This window comes from Agrilus planipennis, unplaced genomic scaffold (genome assembly GCF_000699045.2).
Source record: "Agrilus planipennis isolate EAB-ADULT unplaced genomic scaffold, Apla_2.0 scaffold39, whole genome shotgun sequence".
Taxonomy (NCBI): Eukaryota; Metazoa; Arthropoda; class Insecta; order Coleoptera; family Buprestidae; genus Agrilus; species Agrilus planipennis.
The window spans coordinates 1,061,258-1,086,883 of record NW_020439074.1 but is presented as its reverse complement, the minus strand read 5'-3'; the positions used below and the strand labels follow the sequence as shown (position 1 = coordinate 1,086,883).

The window sequence follows — 25,626 nt, the reverse complement described above, 5'->3', positions numbered from 1 at the left end:
TAGGTATCTAGGAAGTCAGATAAGTCAGGACGGAAGGAGTAGTAGGGATATAAAGCAGAGGATAGCGCAGGGTCGTGTCGCCTTTAATAAAAAAAAGTCACTTCTATGCTCGCGAACGATTAATTTAGAAATTCGAAAAAGATTGTTAAAAATGTTTGGAGAGCGACACTGTATGGATGCGAAACATGAACGGTGGGCGCGGTAGAAAAGAAAATGTTAAAAGCGTTCGAAAAGTGGTGTTACAGGTGAATGATAAGGATACCGAGGAAAGAGAAGGTTAGAAATGAAGAGGTATTGGAAAGAATAGGAGAACAGAGGACTCAATGGAAGTCAATAAGAAATAGGCGAGATAGATTGGTAGAACACTTCCTCAGACATGAAGGTCTCAGACATTTTAGAGAACAGAAACAGTAGGAGGTAGGAGGAGTAGAGGTAGATTTAGATTAGATTACTGTTTGCAAATAGTTAAGGATGTAGGATGTTCTAGTTTTAGGGAAATGCGAAGATTAGCCCAGGAGAGGAAGGAATGGAGGTGCGTGTTCAATCGGTCTTCTACTACTAATAGGTTAGCTTCTGAAGTCTATTGACATAACTTCTTTTGAACATGTCCACGCGTGACGCTGTGGCGCGTGACGTTACCACTTTTCGATTTCATATCCCAGTAAACTTCCTTCCTACTGCCGATAAAGAAATTTCACTTAAAAAAAAAATGGTCAAGTGATCCTGTAGCGGATCCTTTTTTTCTTGAGACGGACTACAGAACACTAAAAATTCAATTTTCTAACTAAATCTAAATATCTATTAAGCTATCGTAAGTTTGTGTCTTTGCAATATAATACGTGTAATAGTTTATCTGAAAACTTCTCGTCGGACTGCCCCAGCGGCAAAGGGTCGGCTTAGAAGGCAGGGTCTCAGATGATAGATAAGGACGTTATTCCGCAAGATTCCGTGGTAGCCACCCAACAGCCGATGCAGCACTTGATAACGCAACTAAAACATGGAACGAGGTGAAACACAAACAAATACACATAAATTAGACCGCGCCTGAAATTTTTATATTCGTTTATGATGTAATTATAGAGATAAACGTTCTGTAATTAACAAATTGGACGGAATAGTCGTATATATACACTATTAAATATTCATACGACAAAATTACGTTGCTTTGAAATTATTCTAATGAATGTTAACCTTAATTATACATACATGTGTATTTACTGTACGTATATAAAAGGAACATGACTAAAACGGGATTATGTGCCACCGTATTAACGGTGTATTTTGCACCTTCCCGTAATCCGTCAGTGGTAGACTTCACTTGGTGTAGTTTTCAACTATAATATTATTTTTGGGATTTCTGACTGTCGTTGAACAAACCTTTTCATAGAACGACGAAAATAAGCGATTACAATAACGATGTCAGTGAAAATTAAAATTGTAAGAGAAAAAAATCGTTTTAGCGATGAATTCCTACAGGACATGCTTAATAAAATAAACAACAGTGAAGATAAAGTTTAAACAACTAACCACTGTGAAGCCTGAGCAGAATGAATCCAATTTGAACAGCAGGAATCGAAGAAAATGTCAGAATTGGTCGTGAAAATTGGTTAATCCAAAAAACTGATAATAAAATAGAATTTATAGACAATATGATAAGGAATAAATGTCGAAGCTTTGGAACAACAACAAATCGCAAAAATTTTAGTCCACTCAAAAAAATCAATTATCAAATCTCTAATGTCATCGTCTAGCTTGTTATCCCTCCGTCATTTCAATCACGAGTAACCTTATCTTATCATTTTGCGATTTTAGAACAATAATATTGTAATGTAACACGTGTTTCAAGCAGTTATTGATCTACTCAACCCGATAAGATGCGATCATGTGGAAACTGAAAATGAGTGTAAATTATGAAATTGGACTACCATTTTTTTTTTCAAAACATCGACGAAAATATGTCTTTTCGGTTATCGGGTTCAATCGGGCGTAGTAGTTTCGGAATAGAAAGAGGAGCCGATAGGTGTGTAGGGGGGTGGGGGGATGACGGTGATGATGCTATGCGAACTTTTGAGCTTTTAACAATTTTGTCGCGCGTAATAAAAGTCGTCCACGTGTGATCGAGTGAGTGACATATCAAAGGTTGCCAGTCGGGGTGGCGGCGTCGACGCGACGGACGCGGCGAAAACGACGTCGATGGAGACGACAAATGTCACGTGACACGTATATATTTCCCACCTCTGTTCGGCGGTTCGTTATCAGTCGGACACAAGGCCTGCGGGACTATCGGACTTTGGCAGGCGCCGCCGGGTCCATCCAGCATCAGCCGTGTGGAAAAATGATAGGGTTGTCTCAAGCCCTCCCCGTTGACATTGTTTTAAGCATCCGGACTCTGCAGCGGCAGTCAAAAATTATCTCGTTTCCAATTGGAATTGAAAAAAATCACCGAATTGTAACACTGTTTATGTTTTATTTCCCGCAACAGCGAAAAAGTAAGTCTATTTGACATCGATTCAAATCCCACGCATTAACCCGTCGTAGAAATGAAGAATATGAAACAATGATGCATGAACAATTGTAGGAGTTAAAGTGACTAAAGTACTATCCGAAATATTCAAGCCCAGTATATGGATTGTTTCCAAATTAATTCTGTGATATTTCATACCCCATTGTATTTTTTCAGGAGCTAAATTAGATTTCATCATCATCATCATAAGGTCGTCAGTCCTAAGACTGGTTGGACAAGCATCTCCACTTTTTCCTATCCGGGGCTAATCTTCGAATTACCCTAAAACTAGAACAACCTACATCCTTAACTATTTGCAAACAGTAATCTAATTTAGGTCTCCCTCTGCCCCTCTTAACTCCCGTTTCTGCCTATAATATGTCTCTTACTAAACCTTGAAGTCTGCGAAGGTGTCCTATTTCTTATTGACTTCCATAGAGTCCTCGGTTCTCCTATTCTTTCTAATACCTCTTCATTTCTAACCTTCTCTATCCACGCTATCCTCATCATTTGCTTGTAACACCACATTTCGAACGCTTCTAATCTTTTCTTTTCGCACCCGTACAGCGCTGTGTTCCAAACATACACCTTACACATACAAATTTCTAAATTAACCTTTCGCGAGCATAAAAGTGACTTCTTTTTATTGAAGGAAACTCGACCTTGTACTATCCTCTGCTTTATATCCCTACTACTCTTTACGCCCTGACTTATCTGATTTACTGGACATCTAAAATCAGCCACTTCTACTAATCTTTCGTCTCCTGTCTTTATATTCACTCTTTCCCTACTTTTTCTTCCCTTGTGTACCAGTATTTTTGGTTTACTTTTATTTTCATAAGTACAATACTAATTTGTCAATTATATAATTATCAAAGTTGTGACTTAACTCGGATATCAAAATTGACGGTGACGAGTTTTCTACAAAATTGTTTATCAACTTTTTCGTTTTTAATTGTATGATATGATATCTAAGGAAATTAAACATGACTAGACCACATCCGAATTCGCCTTAATTGTATATACGTATGTATATATATACTTTTTTTTTAAGTTTTTATGATATTCTAATTACGTATGTTGCACGGAAAATTTTTATTCTCAAGCTCTTTAAAAATGTTATTAAATTAAAAACATTTAAAAAATGTGCAATATATTGACGTTGAACAATCTGAGCTGTGAAAGTTTCGCGTCACGTCGGTCGCGCCGTATCTGAAATTCACTTTTATTATTTGAAATAAATCGAAACAGGCGAGACACAATTGCATACGCGAATATCAGAAAATGATTTACCTGAAAACAATGGCTTTTGAGAAAGACTAACAATGCTCCAAGCTGGGAATGCGCCGCGCTAGAAATAAAAGATAACTTTCGCGTATAATGTAATCTGCAGCCGTTGATCTGACGGATTCAGCTTTAGCTGCTTACGAAATCCGCGCTGTACTACTACAAAAACAGTTTACGTACTATACTGGGTGTCTTACCCGATAAGACCTACCTAGTTCATTCGTTATTTCAAAGTTCAGTGTTGTTTTATAACTTTAACCTCTAGTTATTCGCGGAATAAAATTCAATGCAAATGCAATCATCATCATCATCATAAGGTCGTCAGTCCTAAGACTGGTTGGACACGCACCTCCACTCTTTGCAATGTGTACAAAAAAATAAAATAGCCCGTAACAGTGAAACTTTATTTTGTGTGAACAATAGAAATGAAGATACGTAGTTTTGGTTTCAAATATTACGTTTAAGGATCAATTTCGTCCACCTGGAGAAGCCATTATGGTTAAATAATTGCAGTACAATCAATTGATATCGTAATTTGTAATAAATTTTTTATTATGACTGATACAAGAATTAAAAACCTTTGTCGCAGTAATAACCAGTTCGTAAACTAGTTAGATACACACTTCAGTTGCTTTCTATCCTGAGAATATCTTCGCATTTTCAGAAAACTAGAACACCTACTACCCACATCCTTAGCTAAAGACTTCTTCTGCTCTCTTTACTGCTGTTTTTGCTTCTAAAGTCTCTTAAGTTTAAGTGCTTCAAGTTTCAGAAGATGTGTTACAATTTTTTTGAGCAAGATTGTAGGTCGGAGGAACTGTAATGAGTAGTAATTGGTAAAAATAAAATACGTAAGAAGTATTTTTAAAAATATAGACCATAGTGAAAAGTAAACATAAAACATTTGTTTTGTATTGACGGATACAATTTACTCCTCTGCGAAAACGTGTTATCCTTGTTAAGTATAGTAACTCATGATGAAATGCGTACTACTTAGCTGCAAAGAATGCAGCTCCTTGATCCGTCTAAATTCGCCGTTTTAATGATACGGTTTTCCAATAGTGCACAGAACTACCCCCTGCGGCCCTGTTCGATAATAAAAAGAAAAGTTCTACACACCCGACCATAGTTCGTGGTTTATACTATAAAATTGCTGCAGGTACATTAATGCTTTAATAATGAGAAATAAGTCCCGGTACGAAAAAGGGAGTCATATGGTATGGTAACCCTCTTATCTTCCGTCCATGAAGAAGGTTGCCGTTGTTATCTTAAGGGCATGGTTTTGAAGATATAAGGGCTGGAAGTTTCGCCCACCAGAAATTTCTAGATCAGTTCAAAACATTTGAGAGCATATTCTACAACATTCCAGAATATTCCGGAATATTCTGGAATGTTCTGGAATGTTCCGGAACATTTGTCATTATGTAACTACTATCCAGTTACGTGATTTTCTACATTATTCTGTATGTTTGTATTTAGTAACGTATAAAAAAAATTGAAATCAAATCTACCTACATAAAAGTAATGCGAAAGGCTGTCTGTGGTTGAAGATAAAAATAACTGTTCGGTCGCCGTTGTTGATTACATCTGCGCCTTATCGTCCAAATATCTCCTTATCGTTCACAGGCCGTTGATAAGGCATTTGTGTATTGTAAAACGCTACGACTTCGTTCGCCTTTTTTGTTAACAGTATGTGCCTTGGCAGGCTGAAATAATGTGCTTCGAATTAATTTATCTACCAAAAATTTAAAAAAACTAATTTGCGGTTGTTAATTTTGTGTGGTTCGCTACACGGTTGGTGTGTCTGTCATTATAATCATTTCAAGTGAACGTTATTCATTATGGTTCTGTTAAATTACGCCGGATTGCAGAAATGGGACCGAAATGATTCCACTTATCTTACAAAGAAGGGAATTTTATTGAGAAGTCTGCACAACAAAGGTAATAAAATTGTCAGACAATTTTTGAAATTGTAATATGGCTTGACACTTAGCGAAATATTTTTATAAACAAATAATTTTTGAATGAGGAAAAACAGCATTGTTAATCTTACCAAGTGTTTTCTTTATTTGGGAACCTCTTATTTCTATTATATCTATTCATATCTCATAGGAATCCAAATCTTTAGCGTTAAATAAAATTTTTTTTGTCAGGTTTTTTCATGACTTCTTTAGCTTCTTTGCAGCACAGTAATTTTTACTTTTAACCAATAGGAATTTTCATTAAGTCACACGTAACTCACAGTTGCAAATCTAAACATATCTCAATCATAAATCCTAACGTGTTTAGACGTCCTTGAAAAATGTGTGGAAATTTCCTGTTTTTCAAAAATTAAATATATTATTATTATTATTATTATAGTGTGTTTCTAGTGAATATTACTGTCTTTCCTATATTCGATAAGTACCTACCTAAGTAAATTTCACAGTGTCATTTAATGACATGGCACAGGGGTCGATCAACCGCGTCTTAAAATAAATTAGAGCCCCATTAAAAAACAAACATGACATCCGCATTCCCAAATGTCAGCTTTTTATTTGAAATATTCGCATTTTTAAACATTCCCTTTCGGTAATTCTACAGTAGGCCATCATTTTTGAATTATAATTTGTCAGGAAATAGGGTAATTTTTTTTTTTTTCGTATAGGTACTTGTATTTTGTGTATGTGGGCTCGATACAATAGAAAAATCGGTAGATATTAGTAATTATTTATTCGGCGAGCCAACGGTTTTGAAGAAGAGAAAGAAAGAGCGATAACAAAAACAGGGATTTCTTATCGGCGAGCAGGGATGTATAATGGCGGCGTTATCTATTGGCATTGGCGCAATCAAAATTGCATGAAGAGGCCGCAGCCAGGATAGAGCCCCCACAATGATTTATTATTTTTATCTTAGTTAGAAAAAGTTCCGTAGATTACCTGGCTCCTAATGATGCTCCATTACCAGAGCGCGTTCTCTCTCTCTCGTGTGCGGAAAAAGACCGGATATTGTATCCCACTGAACTTACCCGATATATCAATGTGTACTATTTTATTGAAACTTATTCGACTCGGTAATTTTGTTAACAAATCATCTCTGTTTTTTTTTTGGGAATATTGGAACACATTTTGATTTTTTTAATCACTATATAGTATAAAACAAAGTCGCTTCCCGCTGTCTGTCCCTATGTATGCTTAGATCTTTAAATCTACGTAACGGATTTTGATGCGGTTTTTTTTAGTATATAGAGTGAATCAAGAGGAAGGTTTATGTTTATAATACATGCATAATATAGTAGAGAAACACTGATAATTTTAGACGTTTCCAATGTGATGTCGTAAAACACATTTTTTTGCGCTTACATTGCAAACGCTGGCTGAACCCTACGAGATAGATCAAAATAATGTACTAAAGTATTGTACATCTTAAAACGATCTACAAAAAAGTCTGGGATGGTATATGTCTATCTCTTAGGGATAACCCACAATAACCATTTTTTATCCTTTACTTTTTATGAGAAATAATGACTTATTTACGAAGCGATTTTAAGCAATACAGCATTAATTCTTATTCAATTAAGTACATTAAATACATTGTGCATTTAATATAGATCAATACGGCCCTTTACAGCATATAATTTAAATGAATATTTTCGAAGATATTACAGACTTAAAATGCAAACATAGCGGTTGCGGCGGTACCGACCGGGAGGCCGGTTTGTATTGTCTAATGACAAAAAAACTGTGAATGTTGTATATAAAGACATTCTGCAGTATATTTAATGTGTTCAGGGGTTGTCTATTTAAGATTTCCCCTCTCGATAATAATCTAAACAAAACAAAAATATATTCAGTATCAGCATTACACCCGTGCGAAGCTGGGGCGGGTCGCTAGTAAATAATAAAGGGCGTTTTGAATTTTGAAATAATTACACCCCGAATTATGTGATATTATCTATACATATAAAAGAAAGTCGTTTTAGTTACACTATTTATAAATTTTTACTATTTACAAAATTCTACCTCTTTAGGAAGCTGAAAGGGGTTTGCAAAGATTGCATGTTTATTTTTGGTCCGATTTACTTGAAACTGGTTAAAAAATTCAATCTCTGTTGGAGGGGAAGGAGTGGTGAAGAGGAGTTGCAATGTTTAAATGGAACATATATTATTTGTGGTCAGATTTACTTGAAACTTGGTCTTAATGGTCTCTCGTTTAATTTCTGAAAGGCCTATCTCGACATATTAAAAAATTCAACTTCCAAATGGGGACGGAGGTAAAAAGGTGTTGCAATTTTTATTTGGCAAATACTTTATTTGTGGTTCATTGTTTGATATTATTATTTAAATGAAAAGAGGTTGCAACGTTTCCATAGGGTGTATTTTATTTGTACTCGGATTTACTTGAACGTTGCTCATTGTTGAAATTAAGCGAATACGTGTTTTGGCAATTTTTAAAAATCAACCCTTAAGGATGAAATGTTGTTGCTACGTTTGCATTTGAAATCTAAGATGGCGACATTACATAAAATTAAAACGTTGTAAGGGTGAATTGGGAGTTAACAGGTTTAATGGAGAAACAATATTCATTTCTGCGAGCGAAGCCGCGGCGAAAAGCTAGTTTGTTATGAAATTTTCACCGTTATTAAGAACAATCCTAGAGAGTTTTAATGATCAAAGTACGAATTAAGGCCGGACTGTTTTAGGGATACGATTTGCATTAAATACTGATTAAAAAAATGATTAAGAATAAAAGTTTTTTTTATTTAATATCGCATCAAACTGCATGATCCATTGCGTGGTTGAATTCTCGTTCAAAAAACTACAAGTTATTGTTTATCAATAATGTAATAAGTTATCTATTTTTTCGTTACAATAAAATTGATCGCAATCAAATGTAAATATTAATTAATTTTTAGTTTTTTCTATGTCTGATGGTTTTATTTTTATAATTATCATAAGTATAAATTTTTGGAGATAATTTTTTTGATTCAAGGTTCCGATTAATTTTTACAATGTGACGATTAGATAAACACTTTTGATTTTATAAAAAGATAAAATATAGAAATACATTTTTCGTTAATAATTCGAGAATATTGTTTCGATCAAAGTACCTATAGGAAGTACTATATATGAAGATTCCCATTATGTTACTCTTAATAAACAATGAATACTATCGATCGAATCAATATTATAATGAAAATGTGTTTAATGATTTACAAAAAGATACACCTTTGAATGTTTAGGATTGATCTACACTAATAACAGTAAAATATCTTCGTATTCACACACTGTTGGGGTAGGTGTCGATTGTGCTTTAGTTTGAAAACACTAAGTTTTTTAAAAAGTACAACAGATATAAAACAAAAAACAATACAACGTGTAATTATACAACACGCTACTGATGTGAAACTTCTTCAAACACACAAACATACCGGGATGGGGGTTAAGGAATTGGTTTAATGGTATTATTTGTATTTAAATTTTACACTATACATGCCGGAGTTGCCTGTAACGAACGTTGCATTGAAGCGCGCTCACGGCTCAAGCGATACCCACTATCAGACATCCGTTGCATGATGTCGTTACATAGCAACTCGCATGAAACGAACTTACACTACCGCGCGTAAAGAAGTTTAACTTCAAAAATAGCTCACCGTAGGGAAGCTATTAACAAACAAAAATGTAGTATTGGTATTGGTAACTGTGTACAAGTAAAGAAGCTCGATTTCAACATTTACCTCACAACAAATATTTAAATGTTTTGTTACTTTTGTATTTAAGAAAAGAACGTTCGTTCGTGAGAACGATTGGTACGTTTCGAAGCTTTAATATGAGGGACTTTCTTCACTAAATCGTTAACGCGGATCCTCGATGAGAAAGCTCATTATCTTAAACGTTACATCACCGTCGTGTAGTCGTGAGAGAACAGGAAGCGGTACGCGGTAATTTATAAAACAACAAAAAGGCTGATATCCCCTTTCGTTATTATCCTTTGCCGGGGTTGGTTGGAGAGTGTAGGTACGTAAACGTAATAACATCCCTGTAGAAGACGATAAGCCGGATCAGATAGCGACGGAGTATATATCATATGACAATGGCTTGGCAAAAATGATTATGAGAGATGTTCCTTCCTATATCGCGCCAGCTCAGTCGGTAATGTGAATCACGCTCTGCCGGTTCATACATTTGCTTCTTTACAACTGATTTATATATTCTCATGCAAATACATTACGTATCTGCTGCCATAAATTTCGGTTTCTCGCTTGCTAAATACAAAACGATTTACACGTTTGTGGATTCAATTAGCTCGCTCTGCTTAAGATAGAAATGGAATATTAATTTGTTTTTACAGCTGCTCCAGACGCCAGCACTTTCTGACTGACTAAAACTATTTTCAAATTTCAATTCGTTATATCGAAATTTGACAATACCTGCCCTAATTGTAATTAGGGTTGTAATCGATATTCTTTATCGGATGCGAACTTTAGTGAGGTTAAGAATGTGGATGCGGATTAGAGTGAGGATATTTCGTTTTTCTCTGAAAATAATTTTCTTAATTGGGATGAGGCGAAGCCGAAGTCGAACGATACTCCATTCTTTCCCGACTCGGGACTTTCGGTTGACACCCTTCTTCTATTAACGACTTTACGGATATAGTTCAAATTTGGCATAATGTAAATGCACAGTCATTAGCAGGTTTGTAATGGAGGAATAATCACCAGTAAATTTTTTTTTCTGGTTTCTCAATCATAAATTAACGAATTATGTGCTAAAATGACCATCGTGAGACTGTCTACAGTCCAAAAAAATAAAATCACAATTCGGATATACCATCGAGGAGTAATCGGCAATCGCGGTTAAAAATTTCATTATTCACGGATAGAATCGGTAAATAGAAAAAGATTCGGTGTCATTTATTAAGAAGATTGATTTTTCCGAAAACTTAGGTTTCTATCATAAACATTGTGATTTAACGCTGCGAGATAAATATGTGATTTTTTGGTATGGTAACAGACAAAGGTTCACACTAACTCGGTACGTTTTTGGTTTTCAATAATATGGTCATTAAAAGCTTTTACAAGTGCTTAAAGTTGATGCTTCTTGTAGGACACGTATTTCCAGTAGAAAATAAAAAATTAAAAAATGTCCTTCGACAGGCTTTACAACAAAGCTTTATCAATCTTACTACAAAATTTCGAACCTCTGTTCCAAACATTAAACTCATGGTATCTAGAACCGATAATCATGTTTTTACTCTACGGCGCGTGTACTACTGAATCCCCTTAATGTATCGTCCGGATTCTTTTTAGTGTGTAGTGGTGCCTCGTGCCGAGGCGACTTTTACAAAAGATGTAACAGAGTGGACTAATTTCAAAATTCAAAACAAGAAAAAACAATTTTTTTAAACCCTTGCCTAAAGCTTATTGGCCTAAACGACGATTACTTTTAATTGCGAATTATATAAATAAATTGATTTTATTCCGATACATATTGGTTTTATTTTGGAACCGTAGAACGTATGTATCCCTTATGATTCCATACTAATAACCATTCCATATCCACGGTTTCTGTATTCGCGGCATATTTATGGAACGTATACCTCGCGAATAAAGAGCTTTTACATTTCACCACGCATCATACTGCGAAGATTATTTAGTATTTTTATAAAGGGGAAATTTAAAATCGGTAAAATTCCGCTTACGTGACACTTGATTGCTTCCTTACTGTATTAATCTACTTTCGCATTTCTGATTTGACGCTGATAAGTTTTTAACTGTTTTATGGGTGTCTATCTGTGACGTGGCATCTTCGAATTTATTGATTACATATTTTCCTGAGAAAGCAACTGTAGTCGCGAGAACCGATCTAAATTGTATATATCTTGAGGCCAAAAAGTGATCACTAAAGATGTTTGTTGTCCGAAGATGGTTCGACCAGATTCGCGCAGTGTACGTACACACATACGTACGTATGTAGGTGCATTATACGTAAAACATTGCACTATGTCATAAGTTTTGATCTCGGGGCTAGAGAGCATGGAGAAAAGGAAGCGAGTCGAAGTGAGCGAACTTGTAACTCCGGCACGATCTCGTGTTGTAAGTTTCAAGATAAAACATGTGGAAGGTGGCAAGAACAATAAAAGTTGCCAGCAACTTGAGCAATAAATATAATCGATGGTACTCAGGCGCCTCGTGTGGCATCGGCGTCGTCGTCTCGGCCCTGGTGTGTGGTGCATATCGTCGAATAAAATGCATGTGCAGCCATTTCCTGACAAGTAGGCCAACGAGGAAATGTGACTTATCTTCGATCGGGTGTTAATAGTATAATCTTGAACTTGAAGATTTCTGCCTGAAAGTGGTACAGTTGTCATGTTCATATTGTCCACCTACGTGACATCTTCTAGCCATTATTAGATCTTCCCTTCTGCTAATTGCTACCCTCACTTATCTCTCATGTTACATTTGTTCATTTTTTTTTTGGTATTGATAGTAGTACTTGAGTCGTTTATATAGGATCTACTTCACCCACCCCTATAAGGTCGTCCTCAGCTAATCTTCGTATTTCCCTCAAACTAGAACAATCCATATCCTTAACTATTGGCTAACAGTAATCTAATCTAGGTCTACCTCTACTCCTCTTAACTCCTATTTCTGTCTCTAATACGCCTCTGACTAGACCTTCATGCCTAAGAAGGTGTCCTCTACCAACATATCTCGCCTATTTTTAATAACTTCCTTAGAGTCCTCTGTTCTCCTATTCTTTCTAAGACTGATTGGACACGTACCTCCACTCTTTCCTATCCTGAGCTAATCTTCGCATTTCTCTAGAACTAGAACAACCCACATCCTTAACTATTTGAGAACAGTTATCTAATCTAGGTCTACCTCTACCCCTCCTAACTTCCGTTTCTGCCTCTAATATGTTTCTGACTAGACCTTCATGCCTGAGAAGATGTCCTACTAACCTATCTCGCCTATTTCTTACTGACTCCCATACAGTCCTCTGTTCTCCTACTCTTTCTAATACCTCTTCATTTCCAACCTTCTCTATCCGCGGTATCGTCATCATTCGCCGATAACACCACATTTCAAACTCTTCTAACCTTTCCTTTTCCGCCGCGTCCACCGTCCATGTTTCACACCCATACAGTGCTGCGCTTCAAACATACACCTTTAACAATCTTTTTCCGAATTTCTAAATTAATCATTCGCGAGTATAGATGTGACTTCTTTTTATTAAAGGCGACTCGACCCTGCACTATGGGATCTACTCATGAAAAATAAAATCAAGTGACAAATCGGACGATCGATCTGCATCCACGGTTGCTGAACTTTTTATTTAGGTAACAAATAGGTGTGAATGGGTACGCGAACCATAAATTTTCAATGATTGAATAATGTCGATGTGTTGCGTTTAATAACACTGCGATCTGACTTGAGTTCGTTTATGATTTGTTTCACCGTAATCCTTACTAGCGAGAAATTTCAACGATTTGAAATTATTCTGTTCCGGCAGTTTCATGTCATAACTATATGTATATCAAATAATTTCATCTTTTTTACGGATGTTGGTTTTTTTCTGATGTATTTACGAATTACAGTGGATACAAATCATAATCCTAATGGTACCTAGGATTAATTGAAATAGCACGGATTACTTTTTTGGACAACTTAGATTTCAGCAATTGTTTCTGATAGTATTTTCGACATGTCTAAGATTATATATATGATATGCCAGCTAAGGTAAATTTTTTGATTACTTGTCGTTGCCTTTACAAGAATTGCCCTTTTTTTATCACTTCGTAATATGAAACCACTTTGCCGACGACTTAATTTCTATTTTTAATTACGAATTTTACATCAAATAGTTGATAGATAATGTACGTAAACAAACAATAGTTATTTAACCTAAATTTAAAAATTAATGTTAAGTGTTTGTAAATATAAATTATAACATGTAAGCAAGACGGTACTTTAACCTATTTGGCGGAAATACTGAATTCAATTTTTGAACATAATTATTTTTTTTTTTTTAATGGAAGGATTAATAATTTATGTACAAACCATAATTCCATTAAGTACTTATCAGTTGTTATTATTTTTTTGATAGAATGGATGTGTAAAAATATGGATAACGAAAACCTAGTTTTCCAATGATATCGAAAACATGTGCTAGATATTTAACTACAAATTTAATTTAACGCTAGTTGGTGACGCTAAAATAAATGAAGCATTTTGCTTATTATCAAAGAATTTTTAATAAATTTTATAACATGAAGTGTTTACAAGATTTTGTTTATAGTTGGTGGTTTTATCATTAAATTTAAAGAATTTTTGAATCTCAGAAATTTCTAAGAGATCTAATCTTCAATCTTGAAATTACTTATGTCATTTTCTAGGCAATGTTAAGCGATATTCACACTTATTCTATTGCTGATTGAAGGGTAATAATAATAAAACGTTGTAAGCTGACGACTTATCTGTCAAAGATTAAAACATCAAAAAAAAAAAACAAAGCTACAGAATTAAATCATCCCTTATATGTATCCTTTACCCTTTTTATTATCTAGATGTTTAAAGTATAATCTAAACAAAAAACAAAGCAGTTCCAAGTGACCGTTTATTATTGGCGGGACGGAACAGGCGACATTGCTTTATTATTTCCTTTTTACCCTTCATTCCCCCTTCACCCTTCGCACTTGCCTTCTCTATCCGCTATCGACGCTATCAGTCGAGAAACAGAACAGCGACGCTGAGCGTCTTTATCGGCTGCAGACCTCCGCGCCCGCCGCGACGCTTATCTTGCTGGCCCAGCATGGCACACAGCAGTGGCATACATGTTATCGGGAGGCTTCGCCTTGCCGCTACTATTAGAATATCTAAATATCCACTCTCTGTGGCAACCGGGCGGTCCCTTTTCACCCACCCACATTGTCCCTGCCACCCAATTCCAGACGCCAGATGAGATATGTACGTACTTTGTTACGTTCCCGATAACATTCATAAACTGAAACTTTATCAACATCCCTTCAGCTTCTAATATAGATCAAGATTGTTTTAAACTGGTTAATGTAATAAAGCACATCTATAAATATACAAAGGTGCACTTTATACGTAAAGGAACCTAATTCTAAATACCCCAAGTACATTATTCATGCCAGCCAACAAATAATACACTTTTTAGGTAATGCCTATCCAAATTTTTTCTTTCAATTAGAGATATATTAGAAACAGGAACAGGAGTTAAGAGGAGTAGAGGTAGACCTAGATTAGATTATTATTCACAAATAATTAAAGATGTTTGATGTTCTACTTTTAGGAAAATGATTAAAAGATTGTCTAAGGATAAGAAAGTTTGGAGGTACGTGTCCAAGCAGTCTTAGAATTGACGACCCTATGATGATGATGTTGTGCTTGTTCTAACGTGCGGTATATATTTTTTTTACTTTAGACCGTATATTCTTCTTTAATACTTTAAATATTACCTTTTTTGACCAATTTTATTCTTGTTTAGACAATTGCGCCTAATGAGTTCTTCTTTCGGTTACTCTGTACTGGTTAATAGTAGGAAAAGACAACAACAAAGAAATGTTTAGTAAAGATATCCATATCAAGGTCACATAAATCTTAACAGGTCGTGCTTCAGGTAGGGTGTACAAATAAGGAAACTACTGAGTGTTGCCAGGTCCGATTTGTTTTAAATCGGGGCAGAAGATAAAACAAATCGGGATTTAGGGTTGTAGATCGGGACAAACAAAAAAACAACGTTTTTTAAATGAAACTTTTATTTATTGCGTTTCGCAACTAACATTGCAAGTAGGCCTATGTCAGAATTTAATCCTACATAATAATAGTGAGACTTGTTGGACTAGTAGAAATTTAAAAATAGGTAATGCGTAATTTTTCATTATTCTAATAATAATGGGTTTTTAATGAATTTATTGATTTATCGGGACATTTAGCGTCCCGATCAGGTGCAAATCGGGACGCGTCCTCAGACCCTGAAAATCGGGACGTCCCGCTCAAATCGGGACACCTGGCAACCCTAGAACTACTAGTGACTACCTGACTAGGGTCATACTGTAATGTTCGTGGGTTTAACAAAATTAACTTGTAAGACTGATAACGACAAAAACTATTTATTTACACTAATTATTAAAGAAGTTAAAAACTATTAAATTATTACTAAACTTAGATTGTGACTTATTCTATTTATTTACACTACTGTTGATATATCGCTATTTATTTCTCGATTCGCTTCTGCAGCGGTCAATTTATTTCTTCTACTGTCGGCGATCGTCTCTTCTTTTCTGGAACTCTCGAGAAACATCCGGATCGTTTATTTTTTTCTTTGAACTGTTTAACTGCTTTCCTAGAACGCAGGTACGACACACACATTTACAAATACGGCGCACATTAAGAAAGGCGCCCACGGCTACTTGGCGATTCGATAAGCCGTTCAAGCACACGTGTGTCCGATCGTACACAAACACGCTCGTGCTCGCTACAATACACAGTATGCCATAATAGAAGATACCCTAAATAAATCCAGATCCGGACTTCTGCCTAACGAATTAGCAGCAGAATTTGGCTACTCCATTTAGCATTTATCGACAGAACAACAATTTATTTATAATATTTTCATCGGTTTTGTAGTGTAATAAAAAGAGGACAAGTTAATAAAGAACAAACGAAATGATAACACAACCGATAGCAATATTCGATCTGTATCTGTAACTGCACGTGCTGTTATCGCTTTAATGAAGCAAATAAGGTTTTTAATTTTTTAATCAAATCGTTAACTGAATTCGTGCTGAATGTTATCTCACAAGTGTCTCCTAAATTACTGTACATGAGTGCTTTGTTTGGTTAATCACAAGTGGAAAAATGTTGGAAATTGGGTACTTAGTTCAAATAATAGAAAATTAAAAATTTTTCTGAGTAATTGTTTTTTGTATATATGATAATGATAATAGTATCTTTGATGATATTCGAAATTTTAAATCAGTAGATACAAACTTAGCGAATTTTATTGATGAAAGGATATTATTCACTTTTTAGTCAGAATAGTTATTACCTTCATAAAGTAAAATAATGTAAGTTTCAAAGAAATCTTTAGTTCTCCGGGAATTGCGGGATTTATGGAGTCCAAATAGTATTCGCGACAGGCTTTCCTGTGGCGAGATTTCCCTTGTTAAATTAAGAATTTTTTGGCTTTTGCTGAATTCTAAATAATTGAGCAGTTTCGGGAATTATAGCGTTCAAAAGTTAATTTTGCACAAAAAATACCAAATAACTAATTTACAAAATGAACTGTTAAGAATTAGCAAAATAGACGCAAAATGCATATTAAAAATCAAATAAGAAATAAACAATTTTTAGAATTTTTAGGAGTGCCTGCCTTTTGACGGTTTTAAAAATGCTTAAACGTAGTCCTTCGATTTGCGTTTTAATATTTACCGCCTATTTTGTTTCCCTTATTATTTTATAATAGCTCCACCAAATCTAATAGTTTCTTAAACAAAAGTAAAAGGGAAAATTGCATTTTGCTTCACAATTTTTTGTACTAAACTTAAGCTGTGATTTTTCTACAATAGAAGTTATAGTTAAATAGGAAAAATGTATTATACAATACCAGTATCGAAACCTCATAAAATTGAAAATTTGTTTCTTTTAGTTTGCATTTTAATTTCTTGAATGCAAAGGAAAATTTTGCATTATTCGTTTTTATTATATATAAGTACGAATGTAAGTTTGTTTATTTATTACGATTTCACGCCTTAACTACTCAATCAACAATCGCCAATTTCCTTTGGCTTCTGCCTTCTTTTTCACCTCTTGATACGTGAAGAAATGTATTAATAAAAGTTGTAGACTATTTAATTAGATACATAAACGATTTATATCGCCATTCGGCGAACTTANCTAGGAAATTAGAAACTTTACGTTTGTCCTGATGATCCTGGTCACGATTATCTAGCAAATTATTGTATTTTCGATGATCTTTGACGCGTATTCAGGACATCAATGCGAGCGAAGCCGCAGGTAAAAGTTTGTATCAAATAAGTATTCCGTCATTAGAAAATACTACAAATGCATACGTAATCCTAAAATGTAGCATCGTGCTACAGATGGCGTTTACCGCGCCATTTGTAGTATTTTCTAAAACGCACTGTTAAGACAGCAGGTAAAAGTTGGTCTGTGTTCTGTCGGAGCTGCCTGCGACGCGCTGAAGAGATCCAAAAAGATCGAAATCGCGATCCGCGTCTGGCAGTTTCAACAGAATACAGACCACTTCGAATTATTTTATTCCGTCATTAGTTGTTGAAAATTTTGCACCGATTTGTTCAGATTTTATCATAATCTCTGTTGCTGTGTTAAAGTTTAAATAGTAAATGTGGAGGCCCGTTTCGACGAAGCAGGTGCTCTAGTTGTTAATAGCAACACATTATAAACGGGTATTTTTTATAGTTTGTTCCATCATCGCTGTCTATTAAGCATTAGTGTTGACTCAAGATCGAACCACACCTACCATTGCTATCTTTCAGTCTATCTTTTCGGCAGGAAAACAATGGAGCCACGTGAAACATATGGCATATCCTGTCTGTAATCCGGTACCTACCCTGTCATTACAAATTTAATAAATTAAGATCGTTATCGGTAGAAATACGTAGTTTAACAGTTCACGCTTCTGTCGGTGTTAAGTGTAATAATTGCCATTCGGCTTGCCATGCTCTCGATCTAAATTAATACACATACCTATGTACATTCGAATATATATACGTATAAGTATACGTAATATAAGCAGGTAGGAGGTGCAATCATTGTCGGACGTGACAATATTGCAAAGGAGTTGTAGGCGCGAGTCCTGTCTCACCTAATAAAGTATCACCTAATTAACGAAAGTTTTCTTTTTTAGAAATCTGAAGTCTCTCAGAAGGTTTATGAAAATTAATATAATAATATGTCAATTGTTTAAGGTTATTGGTTATCATCATCATCATACGGTGGGTCACGCTTCTTCATTTCTTCCTTTCACCAGTCAATCTTCGGTTATAGGGTTCAAGCGTTCGGGGAATTGTATGGCAATATAGAGAAACAAACTATTATTAAAAACTACGTTCAAAACAAAACAACTGACTGTTTCACAGGACAAATTATTGAGTACATACGTACATAGGTACACTACATTTTTTAGATTGTCTTTAGTAATTTTCTTCTATGATTCTCTAGACGCGCGAACGAACGTCCGGTTATAACGAACAAAATTTGTTAGTCCATTTATGTTTGCTATGTCAATTTGTCTATTTTTCTTACTTGACGCATTTATGATTGTTATAGACAAGAAGTGTATCTTCGCCCCAGTTACTTCTTCTGTTCTTTTAAATTAATTAAATGAGCATGATAATAAAATTAATTCTTTACCATATTTATTCGCATATTTCTCGATTAAATGTAGATCAAACTGATGTAGAGTGGAACTAAAGGAAATGCAAACCAGTTGCATTAACCATTGTCGTAATATGTTGATAATAAACAAAAGATGATTATCACTGATGCACATCCTGTCTGAGTAAGATAAGCACGTTTCCTGCGAAACTCTCTGTTGCGTGATGTGTGTGTGCGTCAGGATTTCTCCTTATATAAGATATAAGTAATAAGAAAACTAATAACATAGTTGCTTAAAGTTTGAACATTAAATAAAACTAACAAGAGAGCAACACAATCTTACTATAAACAATGAAATTAAAACCCTAAATATCTGCTGACTAAAGAGGTATAGCCAATAAAACCTAGGCACCATCCATCCTACCCTAGGAGGCTTCTAAGCCTTCGTCTATAAAGACACTCTATAATTCGTCTCTGTATTTCTATGCCTATTGTTAGATAGTATCCAGAAATACTGATTTAGATCACAGGCACATCTAATTTGTTTATTTAAAACTGCATGCCAACACCTACTTACCTACTGTGTTGGTTAACTACCTTTTAAGTAGTGGAATTAATAATCGGGGGTCGAATTCAAGATTACGAACATGTAGGGGGGTGAGACATTTACCGTTTTCACTCTCCCTGTGATAGTTCCCTGTCATTCCTACGTTCTCCAGTTATCTAATAGGGTAGGCAAGGATTATTATTATACTATTAGATTATTAATTAACTATAACCAAATTGTTGACTAGTCAAAGTAGAGAAAGAGCGAATATAAAGATAGGAGACGAAAAATTAGAAGAACTGGCTTATTTTAGGTATCTAGGAAGTCATATAAGTCAGGACGGAAGGAGTAGTAGAGATATAAAGCAAAGGATAGCGCAGGGTCGAGTCGCCTTCGATAAAAAGAAGTTACTTCTATATTTGCTAACGATTAATTTAGAAATTCGAAAAAGGTTGTTAAAGATGTATGTATGGAGCTCGGCGCTCTATGGGTGCGAAACATGGACGGTGGTCAAGGTGGAAAAGAAAAGGTTAGAAGCGTTCGAAATGTAACAGGCGAATGATGAGGATATCGTGGGTAGAAAAGGTTACAAATGAAGAGGTATTGGAAAGAATAGGAGAACAGAGGACTCTATGGAAGTCAATAAAAAATAGGCGAGATAGGTTGGTAGGACACCTTCTCAGGCATGAAGGTCTAGTCAGAGACATATTAGGAGTTACAGGAGTTAGGTGGAGTAGAGGTAGACGTAGATTAGATTACTGTTCGAAATAGTTAAGGATATTTGTTGTTCTAGTTTTCAGGAAATGCGAAGATTTGCATTCGGTTAGGTAGGAGTGGAGATGTGTGTCCAACCAGTCTTAGGACTGACGACCTTATGATGATGAATATTTTAAAGTAGTTATATCTCAACATAAATCTATCATATAATTCGTTGCTGTATAACATGGTGTAGTAGTCGTATCTCAATATAAACAAATAAATTCATTTTATGAAATGGTTGAGGCGCTAATTAAGTAAACATAGAAATTCGCTTCATTGGGACATTATGGCTTGGACCATTTGTAGGTACATTTTCGTTTGACTATCCTACAGGAGCCTATATAATATTGAAATAGCTGCTATTAGAGTACCCGTTGTGGGCTTTAAGCTATAGGTATGTCGTATACAACAGTGAAAAATAAAATTTTATGCGAATAGAATTTTTGGTATTACGTTTCGGTCATAATTTTTAAAAGGCTTGTTTAATCCGAGCACCGTCGGTCGAATGTACAGGCTCACAACCGATTTCTGATCGAAAATCGAGATTTACAAGAAAGGTTATGTAGGGAAAACGCCGAGACGTAATGTTATCTTATATCCGGCTATTGTATGGATTCCAAAGTTGTGATAAATTCTGACGTCTTTACGTAGGCCAGCGTGTATCTATCTATCCACAAACACAGGTAAGATTGTACATGTGTATACGTGTATATATACACGATACATATTGTATAAGTCTACGCAAGTCCTCTATCTCTACAAGATCTTCAAAGTTGGCAAAGCCACCCAGGCAGTTGCCTTATCTTCCGCAACTTTACATACAACTTGGCTGTCAAACGCTAAATTTATACTTGGATGTTAATCCTAACTTGTAATAAATGTTATTGCTGCTCTAATACTTTTTATGAGTTACGGTCACTTCTCCGATATTTATTACTCATACGATCAGCATGTAGATTGCGACGGTAAATTTCCAAACCTCCGACCGATCGATACGTTCGTTCGATGTACCTACAACTAACGTACGAATTAATATTGTAGAAGAATTCGCGATGTTACTGCCCGGCGAAAGACCCAAAGATATAAAATATTAAGGAAATAAATTATGAGAAGCCAGACGTGATATGTAGCTAGTTGTTTGCAGCAATTTATTATACGGAAAAGGCAGGATTATTATCTATCGATAATGAACGTTGCGACCATTAATATTGGTGCCTACCTATCTCCCCGGCAAGAATAGTAAGCAATGGCTACGTACGCTGCAAGCTCCACTCTTATTAAAAGCGACACTTTTTTCTTCGCTTAAAATGCCTCCAGTTATTTTATCGTTAATGAATAAATTTTCGATAATTACACATGCATTTGATGATAACAATTGGTTTCGTATAAAACTTATTTAATTATCCTTAATTAACATCGCCTTTGTATCTGTTTTTTCACTGAAAATAGTTCCTTCCAGTTAGGGGTTTGTTAATCTGGAGTCTATGGGCCCTTGGGGGGTCTATGTTTTAGCACCGAGGTTCCACGGCTAGTCATTTATTAAAAGAATACCTAATGCAGTATAATTCGTAAAATTGCTAATGGTCAAAAACAAATTTCATATCCTCAAAGTTTTGAAATTTGTAATATATAAAAATACAATACTGACTAATAGTTTGATTAAAAATTTTGAGGATTATGCAAAAAAAATTGCAAGCTAGTTTTTCAAATTTCAAAATTTAGTAATTTTTAAGTGGCTGTAACTAGTCTTTTTGTAAAGATAATCATACTTTGTCTTAGAGTTTTGTAAAGCTCAAAGACTCAACTTTGAGAATATGAAACGGTTTTTTGGAAAAAATTGCGTAAATTATGTGTAAATTCAATTTAAAACAAAAAAGAATCTTTCCTATGTTAATTAAATGGGAAACTAAAATAAAAATAGCGACCCCTTAGATTTGAGCTATAGGGCTCATGTTTGGCGAGGATTTTTGTTAAATCAAATAGAAACGTTTGAGGGGGTAAGAGTTAGAAAAAAAAATTAAAAGTTTTGTTTGAAGTACCCTAATGTATATGTATGTAACAACCTCCCTGAAAAGTGACGATATTTTTTTATTAGAAATGGAATAGAAATTGTACTTCATTTATGACAAAACGGACCCTATTTACCGAGCACAGCACCCGTCTGTAGTGAATCGCAGAGCTTTTGCATCGCGGTAGTAAAACGCTGAAAATTAACAAAGTTAACCAGTGAACTAGTCCTAATCTTATCGTCCGACGGATGGAATTTACCGCCAACAATATTTTCTTTACTTTTATCTGTTCAAGTCGTTTTAACGTTCTGTTGTTTGAAGACATGCATATCTTTCATCAAAATTGTGTTACTAGACGTCTTTGTTCTTTGTCGCTCTATATAAACAGGCCTTATCGTAGTTCGCTGACAATTATCAAGTTTCATCCATACAAAATTCTCTCCGCTATTTTACTTACAAACCTACGTGGTACCATAAGATATACTTTTGAATTCCTGTTTTGATGAAACGTAACGTCGAAAAACTGTCTGCTCAGGTTCGTTCTTAGGTATATATCGTCTACCACATAAAGCTAATTTTTCTATGCTTCGGGAGCAGTATTTTTTCCGTATGTAGCAAAAATGTAGTTAGAAGTTTTTCGCTATAACAACTTTGAATTTTTGCAAAATACTTTTTAATTTTTAATTCTACTGTTCGATCAATTAATTTCCGTTAACAATTTATGACAGTTGGATAGAGAAAGTTAGAAATGAAGAGGAAAATATAGGACTCTATGGAAGTCAATAAGAAATAGGCGAGATAGGTTGGTAGGACACCTTCTCAGGCATGAAGGTCTAGTCAGAGACATATTAGAGGCAGAAACGGAAGTTAGGATGGGAAGAGGTAGACCTAGATTAGATTACTGTTCGCAAATAGTTAAGGATGTGGGTTGTTCTAGTTTTAGGGAAATGCGAAGATTAGCTCAGGATAGGACGGAGTAGAGGTGCGTGTCCAACCAGTCTTAGGACTGACTCCCTTATCCCCAATCGATTTGAAGATAATTAAAGATATCTAGTTTTCTCCAGGGTGGCGGTCAAATAATTACAGAACTATACGTTTTTTGTAACGTTTCGCTTTATTCAACCATCTACAGACTTTTGAAGTGTTACTGTACAGCTTATTTGACCGCCACCCTGGAAAAAACTTCATAATTTAATAGTAACGATTAGGAATTTACAGTTAAAGGTACACAGTTTTGTCTTGCAGCTCCTGATGACATATTAATGCGAAAATCTTGATGAGTAGTTCTCTCACCATCGAGCGATTGCTAAACGTACGAAATTCCGACTTGACAGCAGATAAGTCAATTTGCTTATGTCCTTTCGCACTGTGTAAGACAGTCGTCGTTGTTTTGAACGCGTTTAGCTTAGAGGAATAACTTTAAGAGAACTGCCGCAGACTTGCTGATTTCATCTACATAGGTCGACTACTTGTAGACGTCGACAATAATAACATAGATGTAGATAAGTAGATAGTTTAACCAATATTTTTTTATTAATTTTCATCAAATAGTTTTTAAGGATACAGTTTTATTGCTGTGGCAAGGCTGTCATACGCCAGTTATTACGTTATAAGTATTTATTGTTAGTAACTATGTACGTTTTGTGTTTGCTTATAATTTTAATTGCATCTTTTGTTTTAGGTAAGATTCTTGTTTGAATCTCGTCGTAGTAAAAGTTCCTATGTAAAGGGCGAAAGGTATCATCAATGGGAGTGTTCGGTGAGTTGAGAAAGTCAAAGTTTCTGACCCCTAACAGTAAGAAACAAAAGCGCATTGGAAATATTTGTAACTTTATTTTATCGAAATTGCGCCAATCGCATAAGAAATCAAGTTTTATCCAATATTCACCCAAATACACCACCAATCATCAGACTTTTTTGTGTTTACAATAGCACTTAAGGGTTACTTCCTAATTTTTTTGTCGCTCTGGGAAATGGTAGTTCCTTTTTCTCATACCTACCTTGAATTAATTGTAAGATTATATTTTGTTTGATATAATGAATTCCAAAATTATATTGAAACAATTAAGTTGTTTGATAGTTCATAGTTAATCATTTATTTTAACTTCAAAGTTAAGTAGGCATTGTACAAATGGGGTTTTAACAAACTGTAATGAAAAACGTTGAACATAAATATGTATGTATTTTACATCTCAGTGGAAACGAATCTTTATACCTGTGCGTTATACGTTCGTTTATGTTGAAATAATGAATGCTTGATGTGTTACTAATACATAAAAACATACAGCATATGTCTATGTCAACTGTTTACCACATAGACTTTGTACAAAACGGATATATCAGTTTTCGGCATCAAGTGGCGTACAAGAAAAATTTCTCGCTTTCCTAGGAATACGACCCAATGATATATTTTAATTACCCGAGTCACAACTGCGTCAGATAAAGCAACGTGGCCAGAGAGATAGCACCACTTTCGAGACGGATAAAACATAAAGTAACCCGCAGCCGCAATCTTTAATCTCTGACCCAAATCTCGAAGCATAATTTATCTAGATAAGAACGCTTTTCGCTCCGGGTTCATAACTGCAAGTCGCAGTAACAGCAACAACAGCAGCTAATCGTAAGGCAGGAACGGTGGCGATATTGTAAATGGACGTACGCTGGGTCGCGATGTGAAATTTGCAAGAAAGAAAACAAGAAATGGAGCTTCAGGAAGTCGTTCGTGTCACGTGGTCACTCTTTAAAATTTCATGACTCATTAACCTTGTGGCTAGAAGGATTTCGAACAAATGCGCTTTTGGTACTGGATTTGATGCTTGGGAATGAAATGTTTTTTGTAGTGTCGGAATTATTATACAATAAAATAGTAATGTCAATGATTCTAGCGTAGGTATGTCTGTAATTGCGGCTATCTCCTCCAATGATACAACTTTCTGAAGATAGTTCTTGGAGGAGTTTAAATGCCAATATCAAAGGACAAATTAGGCTAGTCATTAGATAATAAGACAGTCACCGATACCCGTAGGAAAAACTTCCATTGAACTTCAATCGGAATCAATGGAAAATTTGTAAATTCCATTCAAAACCATTTGGCATAAATGGAAAAATAATTGTTTCCATTTACAATAATTCCATTAATATTACATAGGAAAAA

At 35.1% G+C, this 25,626-nt stretch overlaps 1 protein-coding gene across 9 annotated transcripts in view; it reads left to right on the top strand.

Annotated features, from left to right (window-relative positions):
- The window catches only part of LOC108745030 (zinc finger protein ush), a 194,380-nt gene that overhangs the window by 124,080 nt on the left and 44,674 nt on the right, over positions 1–25,626 (top strand). For 3 of the 9 annotated variants that reach the window (XM_018481055.2, XM_018481054.2, XM_018481053.2), the window contains exon 3: positions 24,154–24,231. The exons of 3 other annotated variants lie outside the window; for them this stretch is intronic. In XM_018481055.2, the coding sequence (XP_018336557.1) occupies positions 24,219–24,231 (13 nt within the window). In that variant the 5' untranslated portion in view covers positions 24,154–24,218. Of the gene's footprint in view, positions 1–2,473; positions 2,490–5,484; positions 5,732–24,153; positions 24,232–25,626 lie in introns of those variants that run through there. 3 more of the 9 variants (XM_018481057.2, XM_018481056.2, XM_018481052.2) reach the window with 3 other exon arrangements.